This window comes from Oryx dammah, unplaced genomic scaffold, assembly GCF_014754425.2.
Source record: "Oryx dammah isolate SB20612 unplaced genomic scaffold, SCBI_Odam_1.1 HiC_scaffold_13, whole genome shotgun sequence".
NCBI lineage: Eukaryota > Metazoa > Chordata > Mammalia > Artiodactyla > Bovidae > Oryx > Oryx dammah.
The window spans coordinates 13,800,080-13,814,818 of NW_024070197.1; the positions used below are offsets into that span (position 1 = coordinate 13,800,080).

A 14,739-nucleotide genomic window follows, 5' to 3' on the forward strand; every position below is an offset into this window, starting at 1 on the left:
TCCCTTAGAGGTTGGTTTTAAATCTTTCTTTCTGCCAGTGCTGCAGAAAGACTTTTTGTTACTCCTCAGCTAGGAATGCATGTGTGTGTGTGCAAGTTTGTGTACACGCTATGTGTCTGTATGATTGGGCCCCTTTTCACTTGTGTAAATTCAGTGTCATGAACAAGCGTGTGAAGGGTATGAGAATGGACATTCCCCAAGGGCAATATTTCCTTAAAATCTACTTGGAGGGTCAAAAAAGGAGGCTTCTTTGCCGTTTCTCTGGGACCAGAAGGGAAGATCTTCTGAATCCCATTAACTGCATTGCTCTTACAATGTCCCAGTTTCCTTTTCTAAATTTTTAATATTTATTGGTTGATTTTGGCTGCGCTGGGTCTTTGTTGCTGTGTGACTTTCCTCTCGTTGTGGCGAGCAGGAGCTGCTCTCTAGTTGCGGTGCCCAGGCTTCTTTCTCACTGCTGTGGTTTCTCTTGTTGCAGAGCACGGGCTCTAGGCCCACGGGCTTCAGTAGTTGCAGTGTGTGGGCTCAGTCGTTGCAGCTCTGGGGCCTCTGAACTCGGGCTCAATATTTGTGACACACGGGTTTAGTTGCTCTCTAGGGTGTGGGATCTTCCTACCCCAGAGATGGAGCCAGTGTCTCCTGAATTGACAGGCAGGTTCTTTACCACTGAGCCACCAGGTGAAGCCCCTGATTTCCTTTTATTGGTTTTTAATGGAAGTCTTTTTAGTGAAAATACTTTTTATGTTTTAAGTTTAAAATTATTTAATGTCCTGGTTTCAAGTGAGGCTCTGCGCCTCTGGCCTTAAAACACAGAGGACAAATATTCTGTCAACACAGCCTTCCTGCACGGTGATTAAACATCTGTGTACCTCTTCCCTGGATGGTGAACTGAAGTCCATCACAGGTCTCGTGGACTCCTTAGATAGGCACTGGGTGTTTTTGATCAGGATAAAATTTAGTGATCAGGACCTTTCAGGACCTTCATTATTTCTAACACGTGTATATTTAACCTTCTTTCAATCAGGCCCAGTTAGTGACGGAAAAGTTTGTCTAAAATTCCTGTTTGTATTAAAAAGGAGAATGGTCCTGTTGATAAATACCAAGGATGTGTCAGATTCTGTACTAGTACTGAGGTCAGGGAAAACAGTCCATCCTGACCCTTCTCCAAATTACAGCCCCACCGTGGAAGATGGGCAGTTTAATTTTAAGGAAAGAAAGGATGAACTGGTAAGACGTGATCCAGACTGCTTATCCTATGGAGTCAGAGAACAGGTCCAGGAAGGAATAACATTTCAGCTAAGTTGGGAAAAGACAAACCTTTTATGACAAGGAGCAGTCTTCCATACCTTCTGGGACCCTGCTCCCCCCACCTCAAATCTTACCACCAGGCCTTCACCTGTCAATCAAGCCCCCAGGAGGGACAATTGTGATGTGTATTGATTTTCCATCGGGACCCCAAGGAAGGGAAAGGAAAACAAGAAGATCCTGCCTGGTTAACCTGAGCACGTTGAGACCTTCCCAATCAGGTTTCTTTGTGGAGGAAAAAAAAAAAAGACCACACCTGCTGAGAAAGTGGTTTATTGATTGGACCCACGCACAGGGGGAACCTGGTGGAGATGTAGGGAAAGGATTTCACCTCTGTCTTTCAGAGCATCACCTTCATGCTTGAGAGTTTCTAATTTTCTTCACTGAGATTTCAAAGGCTTGACTGAATCCATGGCCAAGGGTGGATGCACTGAACAGTAACTGAACATAGTTTTGGGGTCAGTGTTAATGAGTCTATTTTGCTTCTCAGTCAGTCCCACAGAGGGCAAAGTCCTCTTTCTCCTTTGCTCTCTGCTCTTCCTGTCTCAATTCTGCTATCTGGCATGCGCTCCTAAGACTCTTGTTCTCTCTCTGCCCCTCTCTCACCTTCTCTTCCGCCTTGTCTTGGCACTGATCCTCCCCAGATCCTCCTCCTTCCATTTGTCATCCTGCAAACTCTTTCTCCTTCCCTCGGGGACTCTCCTCTCTCCATTGTTTGCAGTTTGCCTTTGTCTCTCCCTCTGTTTTCCTCTTTTGTCCCCTTTCTCCTCTTCATCCTCTCTGCGTGTTTCTCCTCCTGAAACTCTGCTCCTCACTCTTCCTTCTGCATCTTTCTCCCCCACCCCCTCCCTCCACCTGCCTCCTCTCTCTTCACTGGGCATCTGACTCCACCTCTTTATCTAGCTTTGTCTCTTCCCTGCTCACCCCTGTCTCTTCCCACCCTCCCCGGCCACTCTTACCTCTTTTTATGGCTAGCAATACTTCCAAGCTTTATCCAGGTCGTAGTTTGGAGAGAGTGAGCACCAAGACCCAAAAACACTCCCAATTTTTGTGCAAGTCTCATATTTCTTGCCTCGAAAGATAAAGGGAAAAACACACTTGGCTTAGTCTGAAAAATAGAAGGAATGGGTGAAACATTAATTGCGGGAGGGTTGTTTTTAATCATGTCAAGAGAAAAGGGGGCTTCCCTGGTGGTCCGTGGTAGAGAATGCCTTGCAATGCAAATCAAAATGCTTTCTGTTTGAACATGGGTTCAAACCCTGGTCTGAAAGATCCAGCAGGTGGAGGAGCTGTTAAGCCCAGGCACCTCAACTACTGAGCTGACACCCTGCAACACAGAAGCTTGTACTCCTAGAAACCTGTGCTTCCCAACAAGAGAGGCCACTGCCATGAGAAGCCCAGACACCAATGGAGAGTAGACCCCACTCACCGCAACTAGAGAAGAACTGGGCATAGCAACAAAGACCCAGAGCCACCATAAAAAAAGAGAGAGAGAGAGAGAGAGAAAGGGACATGAATGGAACACATGCGGCTGGATCAGGAGACGCCTGAGACTACCCTCTCAGTTCAGTTCAGTTCATTTCAGTTCAATCCCTCAGTCGTGTCCAACTCTTTGCAACCCCTTGCCACATGCCAGGCTTCCCTGTCCATCACCAACTCCCAGAACTTGCTCAGACTCGTGTCCAAGGCTTCCCTCTGGGAGGCAGTTATGGACTTTCCCCCTTCATCTGGGGAGCCAGGTGCTTCTCACACAAGGACAGGCTGCACGCTCACCGTCCTCAGAACAGAATTTCCACCTTCCTGCGTAGTCTGCATCAAGGGAACACCACGGAAATATGGAACCATGGAATGTGCAGTCAAAGTGCTTTTTGTCTTTGTAGGTGAATGGGAAAACACATTCTTCATCTGAAAGAAGAAAGGCATTGTTCGCTTCTTTGGCACTTAGGGTTTCATGATGTCTGTGGTAACTCTGGCAAAATCTCCATCCAAGCCTGCCCATCAGCCCCAAACCTGCTGTGTACAGAGCCCCTGCTTAGCATCAGGGATGTCAAGGTCAATGTGGTGTGGTCCTTCCCTCAGGGACTAGGAAGGCTTCTCTAATTTTGGGAAGTTTCTACTTTATTTATTTATTTTTTGACAGTGAAGAAAATTTTACTTAGAAATATAAGCCTGTCTATGTGCTGTTCTTTACTTAGTTGCTCAGTCGTGTCTGTCTATAGATACAGAGAAAGTGGTATAGAGTGACTGCTAAGTTGCTTCAGTTGTGTCTGACTCTTTGAGACCCTATGGACTGTACCCAGCTAGGCTCCTCTGTCCATGGGATCTCCCAAGCAAGAATACTGGAGTGGGTTGCCATTTCCTTCTCCAGGGGATCTTCCCTACCCAAGGGTCGAACCTGCATCTCTTATGTCTCCTGTCCTGGAAGGCAAGGTTCTTTACCACTAGCACCACCTGGGAAGCTATAAAGAGTGACTAGTGGACATGTTAAAAAGATATATATTGGGAGGTTTTGTGCACGGATGTGAATTTGGGGGAGTTTCTACTTTAGCCTCTGACACCAGCTCTGAAGCCTGGACCCTATGTTCAGAGTCCAATCCTATCGTCTACAAAATGTTCACCCCCGAAGCTGGTTTGGACACCCCCTGGGGGTATGTGTGTGACCGAGAGGGTAGCATTAGCTCATGCTTATGGTGCATCTTTGGAGAATCCCCGTCACAGTTCCCCGGCCACACATGTTAGTTTGTTGCACTGGGCTGTTCTTTCGCTGTCATTCGCTTCCCTTGTTGATCGTCTTGAGGATCTGCTCCAGGAACACTACCTTCGGTTGATTCCGCAGAAGACTTGTCTCGGGTAAGTTCAGTAGAAACGTCTTTGTCCTCATCTGGAAGAAAAGCAGGAGAAAGGGAGACTGATGGAGGAAGAGCAGGAACGAAGCAGGGTCAAGGTTTGCTGGAACAAACTGAGAGAGTAACGTGGACGTATATACACCCCCGTGTGTAAAACAGATAGCCAGTGAGGAGCTGCTATATAACACAGGGAGCCCCGCCCAGCACTCTACTGTCAACCTAGAGGGAGAGGATGGTGGGTGGGGTGGGAGGGAGGGTCAAGAGGGAGGGGACATATATAGTGAAGTGAAGTCACTCAGTTGTGTCCAACTCTTTGCAACCCCATGGACTGTAGCCTACCAGGCTTCTCTGTCCATGGGATTTTCCAGGCAAGAATATTGGAGTGGGTTACCATTTCCTTTTCCAGGGATTCTTCCCAACCCAGGAATTGATCCCAGGTCTCCCGCATTGCAGGCAGATTCTTTACCATCTTAGCCAGGAGGGAAGCCCATATATATGTATGTGTGTGCATATGGGCATCTCATGGGGTTAGTGGTAAAGGAATGCGATTGCCTATGCAGGATGTCCAGGAGACACTGGTTCGATCCCTGGGTTGAGAGGATCCCCTGGAAGAGGAGATGGCAACCCACGCCAGTATTCTTGCCTGGAGAATCCCATGGGTTTAGGAGTCTGGCGGGCTACAGTCCATGGGATTCCAAAGAGTTGGATGCGACTCAGCACACACACACAAACTGGTGGCTCAGAGGTTAAAGTGTCTGCCTCCAGTGCGGGAGACACTCCAGTATTCTTGCCTGGAAAATCCCCATGGACAGAGCAGCCTGGCGGGCTACTGTCCATGGGGTCACAAAGAGTTGGACATGACTGAGCGACTAAACACACACACACACACACATATCTATCTATCTATATATTTATGTATATGTACCTATGGCTGACTTGAGATGTTGTATGACAGAAACCAACAAAGCACTGTAAAGCAATTATCCTTCAATTAAAAATGAAAAACCAAAGCCACGATAACAGAAAAATAACAACAACCAAAAAAGAACAAAGCAGGGCCGCAACCGGAATATCATCTGTAGTGGGACCTGCTCTCCATCTCTAACTTGTATCTTCTTGTATATTTTGAAGTCCTTGTTCCCCCTGAACAGATAAACTTGCTGACTAGAAGGCTAAGAGAACAGGTGAGGGAGACACTGGCCCGTTCTCACTGCTTGCCTATGGACCCACATGGATCCAGCTACGAAGCACAGACACTGTCGTAGCAGACAATGCATAGGGCCTGCCTGGAGACCACGCTGTCCTTCTTGTTTCCCACGACGTTACGGAGAAAATCTGAATGGATTTTTTGGCCAACCCAGTATTTCAAACAGTTAGCTCTACAAAGATAGAAATACTCTCCATTTGGACAAGATAACCAATGCTGGGAGTAGGTTGCCCATGTCTGGGACAGTGCAGTGGAGATTTAGGAATGAGGCAGCTCCCAAAAAGGCCTTTGGCTTTACTGCAAAACTCATCTGGGTTTCAGTGTCATGGGGTTGGTGGGAAATTAATAAAATGTGAAACCCTTCATAGCGTCTTGCCCTTGGGACATACTTAAGAAATGGGAGACATATTTGTAACCACTATGATTATTCTCATGACTTTTACACTTCAATCCATGTCTGGGGCAGGCTCTCTCTCACCAGTTCTAGCCCATCTCCCCTCTCTCACCTCCGTTCACAGGGGGCAGTTGCAGAATCACAGACACGTCAGCCCAAATCAGAAAGAGCCCCAGACGCGGTGCCATAGTAGCCTGTGCTCCTGCGACTGACCAGCATCCATCTGCTCCTTTTGTAATCGGTGACCTCACCATCCCTTCAGCCTGATAAGAATCAAGCTCACCTGGATGATGCTTGATCATTCCCCAGCCTGACAGCATGAAGTTCAAGTTTATCTCTCAGATGGAAAGTACAGGACCTTGGCTGGCAGTTTCGGGTCTCCAACCCTCAGTGGTTTGAAAGGCATTTAAAAGGAGACCTAGGTCCAGTGGTTATGAATTCAACAAGGCAGCAGTGAGTGATAGCAGGAAGCAAGATCTTAATTCCCTGCCCAGGAATTGAACCTGGATGAGAACCAGAAATCCTAGCCATCTACCAGCAAAGGCTAGACTCTACAAGCAATTTTTCCCTGGATCTTTGCTCCCAGTGAAGAATGCACTTGTCACAGAGGCAAAAACTTTGAATGCAAGTACTAAGTTTATTGTTAGAGACATAGCGCGACAACTAGTGGGCGAGCACATAGAAAAACAGTTTAGTTAAGTTAGAAGCAAGGCAGAGACACACAACCAGAGAGAAAGGGTGTGGGTGTCTGTTTTAGTGAAGAGGAGCGCAGCAAAGAGACTGTTAAGCCATTCATATAAATGAGTTCTTCCGGGTGTGTGTTTATCTTTAACCAATTATCTGGTTTCCTTTTCTACACCTAACCTACCCTGGGGCCCTCCCCTGGGTGCTCATGCACCCCTTCAGCCAGGATGGATCTCAAGTGAAGGCTTCTGGGAGGAGCAAGACTCATTATGGCCTCCTGTTATCTCCTGACTTTTGACTCACAAGGAGCCTTTCTGCACACATGGAGTGGCTCACTTGTTCCCAAAAGTGGAGGGTTGGGAGTGTGGAGACCCCTTAATCCTTTACTCAGGCAGGGTTTTCCCCTCTTTCTCCTTGCCTTGATTATTACCTTGACAATTGCCATGAAACTTAAGGTGTTTACAAGAGACAAAGACTGGCTATTAACCTTGTTTCTATTGTTACTTCCATTCCTGAGAGCAAAAGGTGGTTGATGGTAAGTGCCTTAACCGGAGCTCATTTGTCTCTTGTCTCAGAAAATGCTAACAGTTCTAAGTATCCAGCCTGAAGCCCACTTCTTCATATCCCATGAAATGCAAACAGGAGGCTGGTTGTAAACATCTAATCTGGAACTCATTGATCTCCTGCCTGAGTTAAGGCTCCATGCTTTTGCTGCAGGGGACAAGGGTTCAATCCCTGCTCAGGGAGTTAAGATCCTGCCAGCCACATGGCATGGCCAAAAAAAGAGAAAGACACTACTGACGTCCCAGTTGTAAGGACCACTGATAGTCCATGGTGTGAACTGTTTTAGAGTCAGGCTAAATATCTGTTCAGTTCAGTTCAGTACAGTTCAGTACAGTTCAGTCGCTCAGTCATGTCCAACTCTTTGTGACCCCATGGATCGCAGCACGCCAGGCCTCCCTATCCATCACCAACTCCCGGAGTTCACCCAAGCTCACATGCATTGAGTTGGTGATGCCATCCAGCCATCTCATCCTCTGTCGTCCCCTTCTCCTCCTATCCGCCAGTCCCTCCCAGCATCAGGGTCTTTTCCAATGAGTCAACTCTTCGCATGAGGTTAGATATGCCTAATCAACCACTTAAAGCAAGCAGAGTGCCACGTGACTCTGTAGATGATACTTTTGGATATTTTTTGCAAGGAAACTAAGAAACATAATGACTTGGTTGGTTGCTCCTAAAGTCACCGTACTAAATGGTGAAAGAAGGTGAGCTTAGGAATTCAAACTTTCAGCCCAAGTGCTGCCTAAATGACTTGAGAGTTTCTTGATGCCTTTCTCCTAGAGCTGCCTGGCTGACATCTGGAAATCAAGCATAGAACCTCATCTTTCCACTGACAGATTTGGCAACTTGATTGCAATGCAAGTTGAACCCTCAGCCTCTCTATATGCCTACATTTGTTATTGTTGTTTCTTTGTTTCTTTTGATCACACTTTGTGGCATGGGGATTTGTTAATTCTGAGACCAGAGATGGAACCCCAGCCCCCTGCAGTGGAAGCCTGCAGTCTTAACCACTGGACCACCAAGGAAGTCCCTGTCTATCGTTTTAATTGTTCTTAGCATATAGGATTTATGGTATTAAACTTTATCTATTTCTTTTTTGGTCTTCCCTGGTAGCTTAGTGGTAAAGAATCTGCCCACCAGTGCAGAAGACACAGGTTCTGTCCCTGGGTTGGGAAGATCTTCTGGAGAAGGACGTGGCAACTCAGGCCGTTATTCTTGCCTTGGAGATTCCAAGGTCCGAGGAGCCTAGAGGGCCACAGTCCATGGGGGTCACAAAGGAGTTGGACACAATTTAGCAACTAAACAGCAATAAGAACGGCAACACAGCTGCTTAGCTGTGTTAGCTTCTACTGCGGAGAAGAATGAACCAGCCATGCACACACACACATTGAGTTTGAGTTTCCTTCCCATTAGTCCCTGTCTTTACTTAGTATTATTATTTTTAAATAATTTTCATTTATTTCTTTGTCTTGGCCTGTGCGGGGCCAGCCCACCTGGACGGGGAACAAACATACCAATACTGGCCCTTTTCCACTAGTGATCTATATAATTGGAAAACTCAAACCCCTTCGTTCTTGGATTCACCCATAACCCCACTTGGGATGATTGTCAGCAGCTGTTACAAGTGCTTTTCACCACAGAGGAACGTGAACGGATATTGCCGGAAGCATGGAAGAATGTTCCAGGGGTAGATGGGAGACCTACAATGCAACCTAATCTGATTGATGAGGGATTCCCCCTGACACGGCCCCGATGGGACTTCGAGCGCACTGAAGGTAGGGAGTGTCTCCGAGTGTACCGCAAGACTCTCATGGCTGGCCTCCGAGCAGCCACCAGGAAACCAACAAATTTGGCTAAGGTAAATCTGGTTAGACAGGAGCCAAATGAGAGGCCGGCAGCCTTCCTTGAGAGATTAATGGAAGCTTTTAGGCAGTATACCACCATGGACCCACAGGCCGATGAGTCACACGCGGCAGTTATGCTAGCATTTGTAAATCAGGCAGCCCCAGATATCAGGAGGAAACTGCAGAAAAGAGAGAGGCTAGGGGAACAATCCATACAAGACCTGGTGAGGGCAGCAGAGAGGGTTTTTAACCATAGGAAAACTCCAGAGGAAAGAAAAGAACGTGTTAGACGGGAAGAGAGAAAGTTCAGGGCCGAGGAAAACCACAAGAATCAAAAAGAATTAGCCCAGATATTCTTTGCAGGGGTGAGACAAGGAGATAATTCTCAGGGAACTAGTAAAGTCAGGCCGAGAGACGAAAGAAAGAGACTAAGAAAGGACCAATGTGCATATTGTCAAGAGCAAGGACACTGGAGAAGAGAGTGCCCTAAAAGAAAACTGGGGGAAAAACCCACCAGGAAGAAGCACCTTCCCTGGGGGCCCATGTCTTATATGCAGGAGACGATAACGATTAGGGGGGTCAGGGCTCAGCCCCCTCCCCGAGTCCTGGGTAACTATACATGTTGAGGGGAAACTGGTCGGCTTCTTGGTGGACACGGGGGCCCAATACTCAGTCCTTACTCCTCGTCAAGTGAAAAAAAAATTTCTTGAGACTGTTGGGTATTGCAGGCTGTGGATCTTGGGGTTTGCTGAAAAGGCCCAGCCATTGTATGAAGGGAGCAAAGAGAGTAAAAACTGGACTTTGACTGAGCCAATGAGACAGGCATTTCAAAAACTTCGACAGGCTCTGCTGAAAGCCCCAGCCCTTGCTCTCCCTAACCCGTCTAAGCCCTTCCAACTGTTTGTGGATGAAAGACAGGGAGTAAGAAAGGGAGTCTTGACGCAGCAGTGGGGGCCTTGGAAGCAACCTGTAGCCTACCTCTCTAAAAGACTGGACCCAGTGGCCGCAGGGTTGGCCACCCTGCCTCCAAATCATCGCAGCCACTGCTCTCCTGGTCCATGATGCCGACAAGTTAACGTATGGACAACAGCTCCTGGTCTACACTCCCCATGCCATTGAAGGGATTCTCAAGCAGCCCTCAGAGACTATAAAACCCCCATATTGACTGTGGGATTGCCACTCCCGGAAATGGGAACCCTGCCCCCTACCCCCAAATATTCCTCTTCCTATCTAAGCTGGATTCAAGAAAATGCCAACTGTCCAGAGGGCAAAGACAGATGGTATCGAGACCAAGATGACAACTTGTTGCTTCCGGCTAACTTGGGTTGACACCTTTGCACGCACCTACATCAGACCACCCATCTGGGAAAGAAAAAGACTCTAGCACTCTTACAGACAGCGCGTCTGCGGTTTACAACTATACAAGACATAGTCCGTGCCTGTAAGGCATGCCAGATGATGAGACCAGGAAGAGGACAGCACACGGGTATAAGGTACCGGGGAGAAAGGCCGGGACAACACTGGGAGATAGATTTTACAGAGGTAAGGCCAGATAACTACGGGTACCGTTATCTGTTAGTTCTGGTTGATACTTTCTCTGGGTGGGTAAAAGCATATCCCACTAAGAGGGAAACAGCAACAATGGTAGCTAAAAAACTCCTAGAAGAGATAGTGCCTAGGTTTGGGCTGCCGGTAACCATTGGCTCTGATAATGGACCTGCTTTTGTGAGTCAAATTGTTCAGGGACTGGCCTTAGCTCTGGGGACCAAATGGAAACTGCATTGCAAATACAATCCCCAGAGCTCAGGACAGGTAAAAAGAATAAATTGGACTCTAAAAGAAACTTTGGCAAACCTGGCAATAGAGACAGGTGGGGACTGGGTGACTCTCCTTCCCTTCGCTCTCTTCCGAGCGCATAATACCCCCTCAAACGGCATCAAGTCAAGACATTAGAGCCTAGATGGAAGAGCCTTTATGTTGTTCTTCTTACTACCCCTACTGCCCTGAAGGTCGACGGCATTGGACCTTGGGTGCACTGTAACCACGTGCGCTGTGCCACTTTGGAGGAACCGGAAAAGGCCCAGAGAGAATGGAAGATGACACCACATCCCTCCAACCCTTTAAAGATGAAGCTCACCCGTCGACAGGACCCAGACAAATCACCCTGGACCCTCAGTTAGAGGAAGATTCCTCTATATGATCAAAAGACGGGGAATGTTGGGACCTGACCTGAGCCGTGACAGGCTCAACAGGCCACACTAGGCCTAAGCCTCAGGTTCTTGTAAGCGTGAGTCACAATTCTGGGAAGCCCCACCAAGGTCCCCGATGACACCAAGGTTAAGTCAATCACCACGATGACCCAAGGTTGAGTCAATCACCACACGCCAACTACACTATTGCTGAGACAAAAGACCGCCTGTATATAAGCAGCTGTGATTCAGAGCTCGGGGCTCTCGTCAAGATTCCACTGTGCTGGATGAGACTTGGGCCCTAGCTCGGGCTAGCAATAAACCCCTTTATGCTTTTGCATTGCTGTGGACGTCTTATTCTCTCAGTTTTGGGGACTCGGACACTGGGCATAACAGATGGAGGTATGCAGGCTAAAGTGGACCATTGACTCTACCCCTTGCCATTCAGTAGCACTGGTAGGATCAAGAGAAACAGCCATGCTGTTCCAATCATCCTCTATCCAGCCCACCTTAAATATTAGAAGAGAACCAAATACCCAACAGCCGACACTGCACAGATGAGGTTGACAGCAGTGTGTGAGCCTTGTATATTCACCGTCTGGGGAGGAGGACATTGTACATCACGTGGGGCCACCGAGGGTTTGCATTTCGGTGCAGAGCGAATAAACAGGGGCTGCAGGCTGCTTTGTAGTAACAAGAGGTGGAGGTGTCCCCTGGTTCTCTTGGTTTGAAGGAAAAATCCAGTTATGAAAATTCATGAAGTTGATGCAGGGGGGTAATATGCATACAGATGAATCCCTGGGAGATGTCTAGGAGGTTCTGATTAGTATCAAGAACATTCAGTCTGTAAAAGAGAACTCATTCTCCACTTCTCTCGCTGACTGATCAATAGTCCAGACTGTGGAACCCAGAGTGAGCACCCAAGGAACTTTCTTATATTCTTGTTTTGTATTTTTTTTTAAAGCATATGTATTTTTTTCTTTTTGTTTATTTATTTGGCTGCTTTGGGTCTTTTAGTTGTGGTGCACAGGCTTAGCTGCCCATCAACATGTGGGATCTTAGCTCCTTGACCAGGAATTGAATCCAAGTACCCTGGTGGGGGTTAAAGCGTGTGCCTGCACACGGGAGACCAGGGTTCAATCCCCGGGTCAGGAAGATTCCCCTGGAGAAGGAAATGGCAACCCACTCCAGTATTCTTGCCTGGAGAATCCCATGGATTGAGGAGCCTGGTGGGCTACAGTCCATGGGGTTGCAAATAGTCAGACACGACTGAGCGACTTCACTTTCACCCTGACGCTGAAGCTGAAGCTCCAATACTTTGGCCACCTGATGGGAAGAGCCAACTCATTGGAAAAGATGCTGGTGCTGGATAAGATTAAGGGCAGGAGGAGAAGAGGAAGACAGAGGATGAAATAGTTGGATGGCATCACTGACTCAATGGACATGAGTTTGAGCAAACTCGGCACACAGTGAAGGACAGGGAAGCCCGGCATGCTGCAGTCCATGGAATTGTAAAGAGTCACACAGGACTTAGCTACTGAATAACCCCTGAGTTGCAAAGCAGATTCTAAGCCATTGGATCACCAGCAAATTTCCTATTCTTGTTTCTAAAAAGAGCTTTACTGAAGTAGAGGCTTCCCTGGTGGCTCAGATGGTAAAGAATCTCCCTGCAATGTGGGAGACCTGGGTTCCATCCCTGGGTTGGGAAGATTCCCTGGAGAAGGAAAGGGCTACCCACTCCAGTATTCTGGCCTGGAGAATTCCATGGATAGAGGAGTCTGGAAGACCATGGGGTTGCAAAGAGTCGGACACAACTGAGCAACTTTCAAAAAAAAATTACTCAAGAGTGGTTTGCATGCCCATCAAAAATCCACTTGTTTGATGTGTACAGAGCATCGCAGGAAGAAATTAAGAAGATCTAAATCAATAGAAAGACATTCCACGTTCATGGATGAGGAGACTTAACATTGATAAGATGAAAATACTCACTAAGTTGATCTTACTGTTTTTATTTTTGCTGCTTTCCCTCTTCTCCTGCAGGTTCCCATGTGTGTATGTTGCTAAACTCGGTAGTATCCACGGATTGCCAAGGCTCCACTGAATTTTCTTCATTCTTTTTCTTTTCTTCAGGTTGGATAATCTCTATTGACCGATCATTAAGTTCACTGGTTTTTTTATTTTGCTAGCTCAAATCTGCTGTTGGGGCCCTCAAGTGGGTTTTTTAATTTTTGTTATTATACTTTCCAACTTCGGAATTTCCATTTGGTCCTTTTGAAAAAAACTTCTAACTTGCTATTAGTTTTCTCTATTTGATGTATCAATATCATTAAACTTTCTTTTATAATCTATGCCATGGATTTTTTTTTTTAGCTCTCAAAGTTTTCTTTTATTTTTTTACTGAGGGTACAGTAAATAGAGAGCTTCCCTGGTGGCTCAGTGCTAAAGAATCTGCCTGCCATAGCGGGAGACATACATTCGGTCCCTGGGTCTGAAAGCTCCCCTGGAGAAGGAAGTGGCAACCCACTCCAGTATTCTTGCCTGGGAAATCCCATGAACAGAGGAGCTTGTGGGCTATAGTCCATGGGGTCGAAAAAGAGTTGGACACGACTCAGCAACAACAACATAGTTAATAGACTTTTAAAAAGAACAAAATAATGCCATTTTCAACAACATGGGTGGGCCTAGAGATTGTAGTACTGAGTGAAGTAAGTTATTTGAACACATTCATAATATAAACTTTAGAATCTTTGTCTGGTAAAAGTCTATCATCTGAATCTCTGAAAGATAGTAACTTCTGATTGTCTTTTTGTGTGTAAAGTTCCCTTTTCTATATCTTTGCATAGCTCATACTTTTTGTTGAAATCGAACATTTTATTTTATTAAAATTTTTTTTTAATATTGGCTAGAGCTGTTTAACATTGTTGTGTTAATTTCAGTGGTTCCATTATCCATGTATCTATTCTTTTTCAAATTCTTTTCCCATTTAGGTTATTATAGAAAATTGAGCAGAGTTCTCTGTGCTATAGAGTAGGTCTTTGTTGGTATCTATTTTAAATATAGCAACGTGTATGTGGACATTTTATTTTTATTTTGCCTTTTTAAAATTGAGGTAAGTTGATATACAGTATTGTATGTCTCTGGCATACAAAACAGTACTTCACCTTTTAAAGTTTTATTTCATTCATAGTTATTATCAACTATTGGCTATATTCCCCGATGTTGTACAATATGTCCTTGTAGCTTATTTATTCTATTCATAGTAGTTTTTACTTCTTAATCCTCTACTTTGCTCTTCGCCCTTCTCATTGCTGTGGCTTCTCTTGTTGCAGAACATGGACTCTAGGGTGCACGGGCTTCCAAAGTTGTGGCATGTGGGCTCAGCAGTGCAGCTCCCGGGCTCTAGAGCGCAGGCTCGATAGTTGTGGCCCGTGGGCTTAGATGCTCTGTGGCGTGTGGGAACTTCCCGGCCAAGGGATGGCCCAGTGTCCTCTGCGTTGGCAGGCAGATTCTTTACCACTGAGCCACCAGGGAAGCCTCTGGTTTCCTTTTATTTTGATTGAAGTGTTTTTAATTAAAACACATTTTTTCTGTTTTAAGTTTAAAATTATTTATTTTATGTCCTGGTTTCAAGTGAGGTTCTGCATCTCTGGCCTTAAATCAGAGGACAAATATTCTATCAACACAACCTTCCTGCACAGTGATTAGAAGT

At 46.3% G+C, this 14,739-nt stretch overlaps 1 protein-coding gene and 1 long non-coding RNA gene across 2 annotated transcripts; one reads left to right on the plus strand and one right to left on the minus strand.

Annotated features, from left to right (window-relative positions):
• Positions 1 to 2,212: 2,212 nt before the first annotated feature.
• LOC120872339 (seminal plasma protein PDC-109-like) lies at positions 2,213 to 5,951 on the minus strand. The gene is given in 4 exon segments (XM_040252625.1): positions 2,213 to 2,413; positions 3,079 to 3,210; positions 4,124 to 4,186; positions 5,865 to 5,951. Coding segments are annotated over 4 exon segments (408 nt in total). The 5' UTR covers positions 5,941 to 5,951; the 3' UTR covers positions 2,213 to 2,276.
• Positions 5,952 to 10,099: 4,148 nt separating this feature from the next.
• On the plus strand, positions 10,100 to 10,911 carry LOC120872354. Its single transcript, XR_005723234.1, has 2 exons — positions 10,100 to 10,383; positions 10,851 to 10,911. It is a non-coding gene; the product is annotated as an uncharacterized LOC120872354 (long non-coding RNA).
• The last annotated feature ends 3,828 nt before the right edge of the window (positions 10,912 to 14,739 follow it).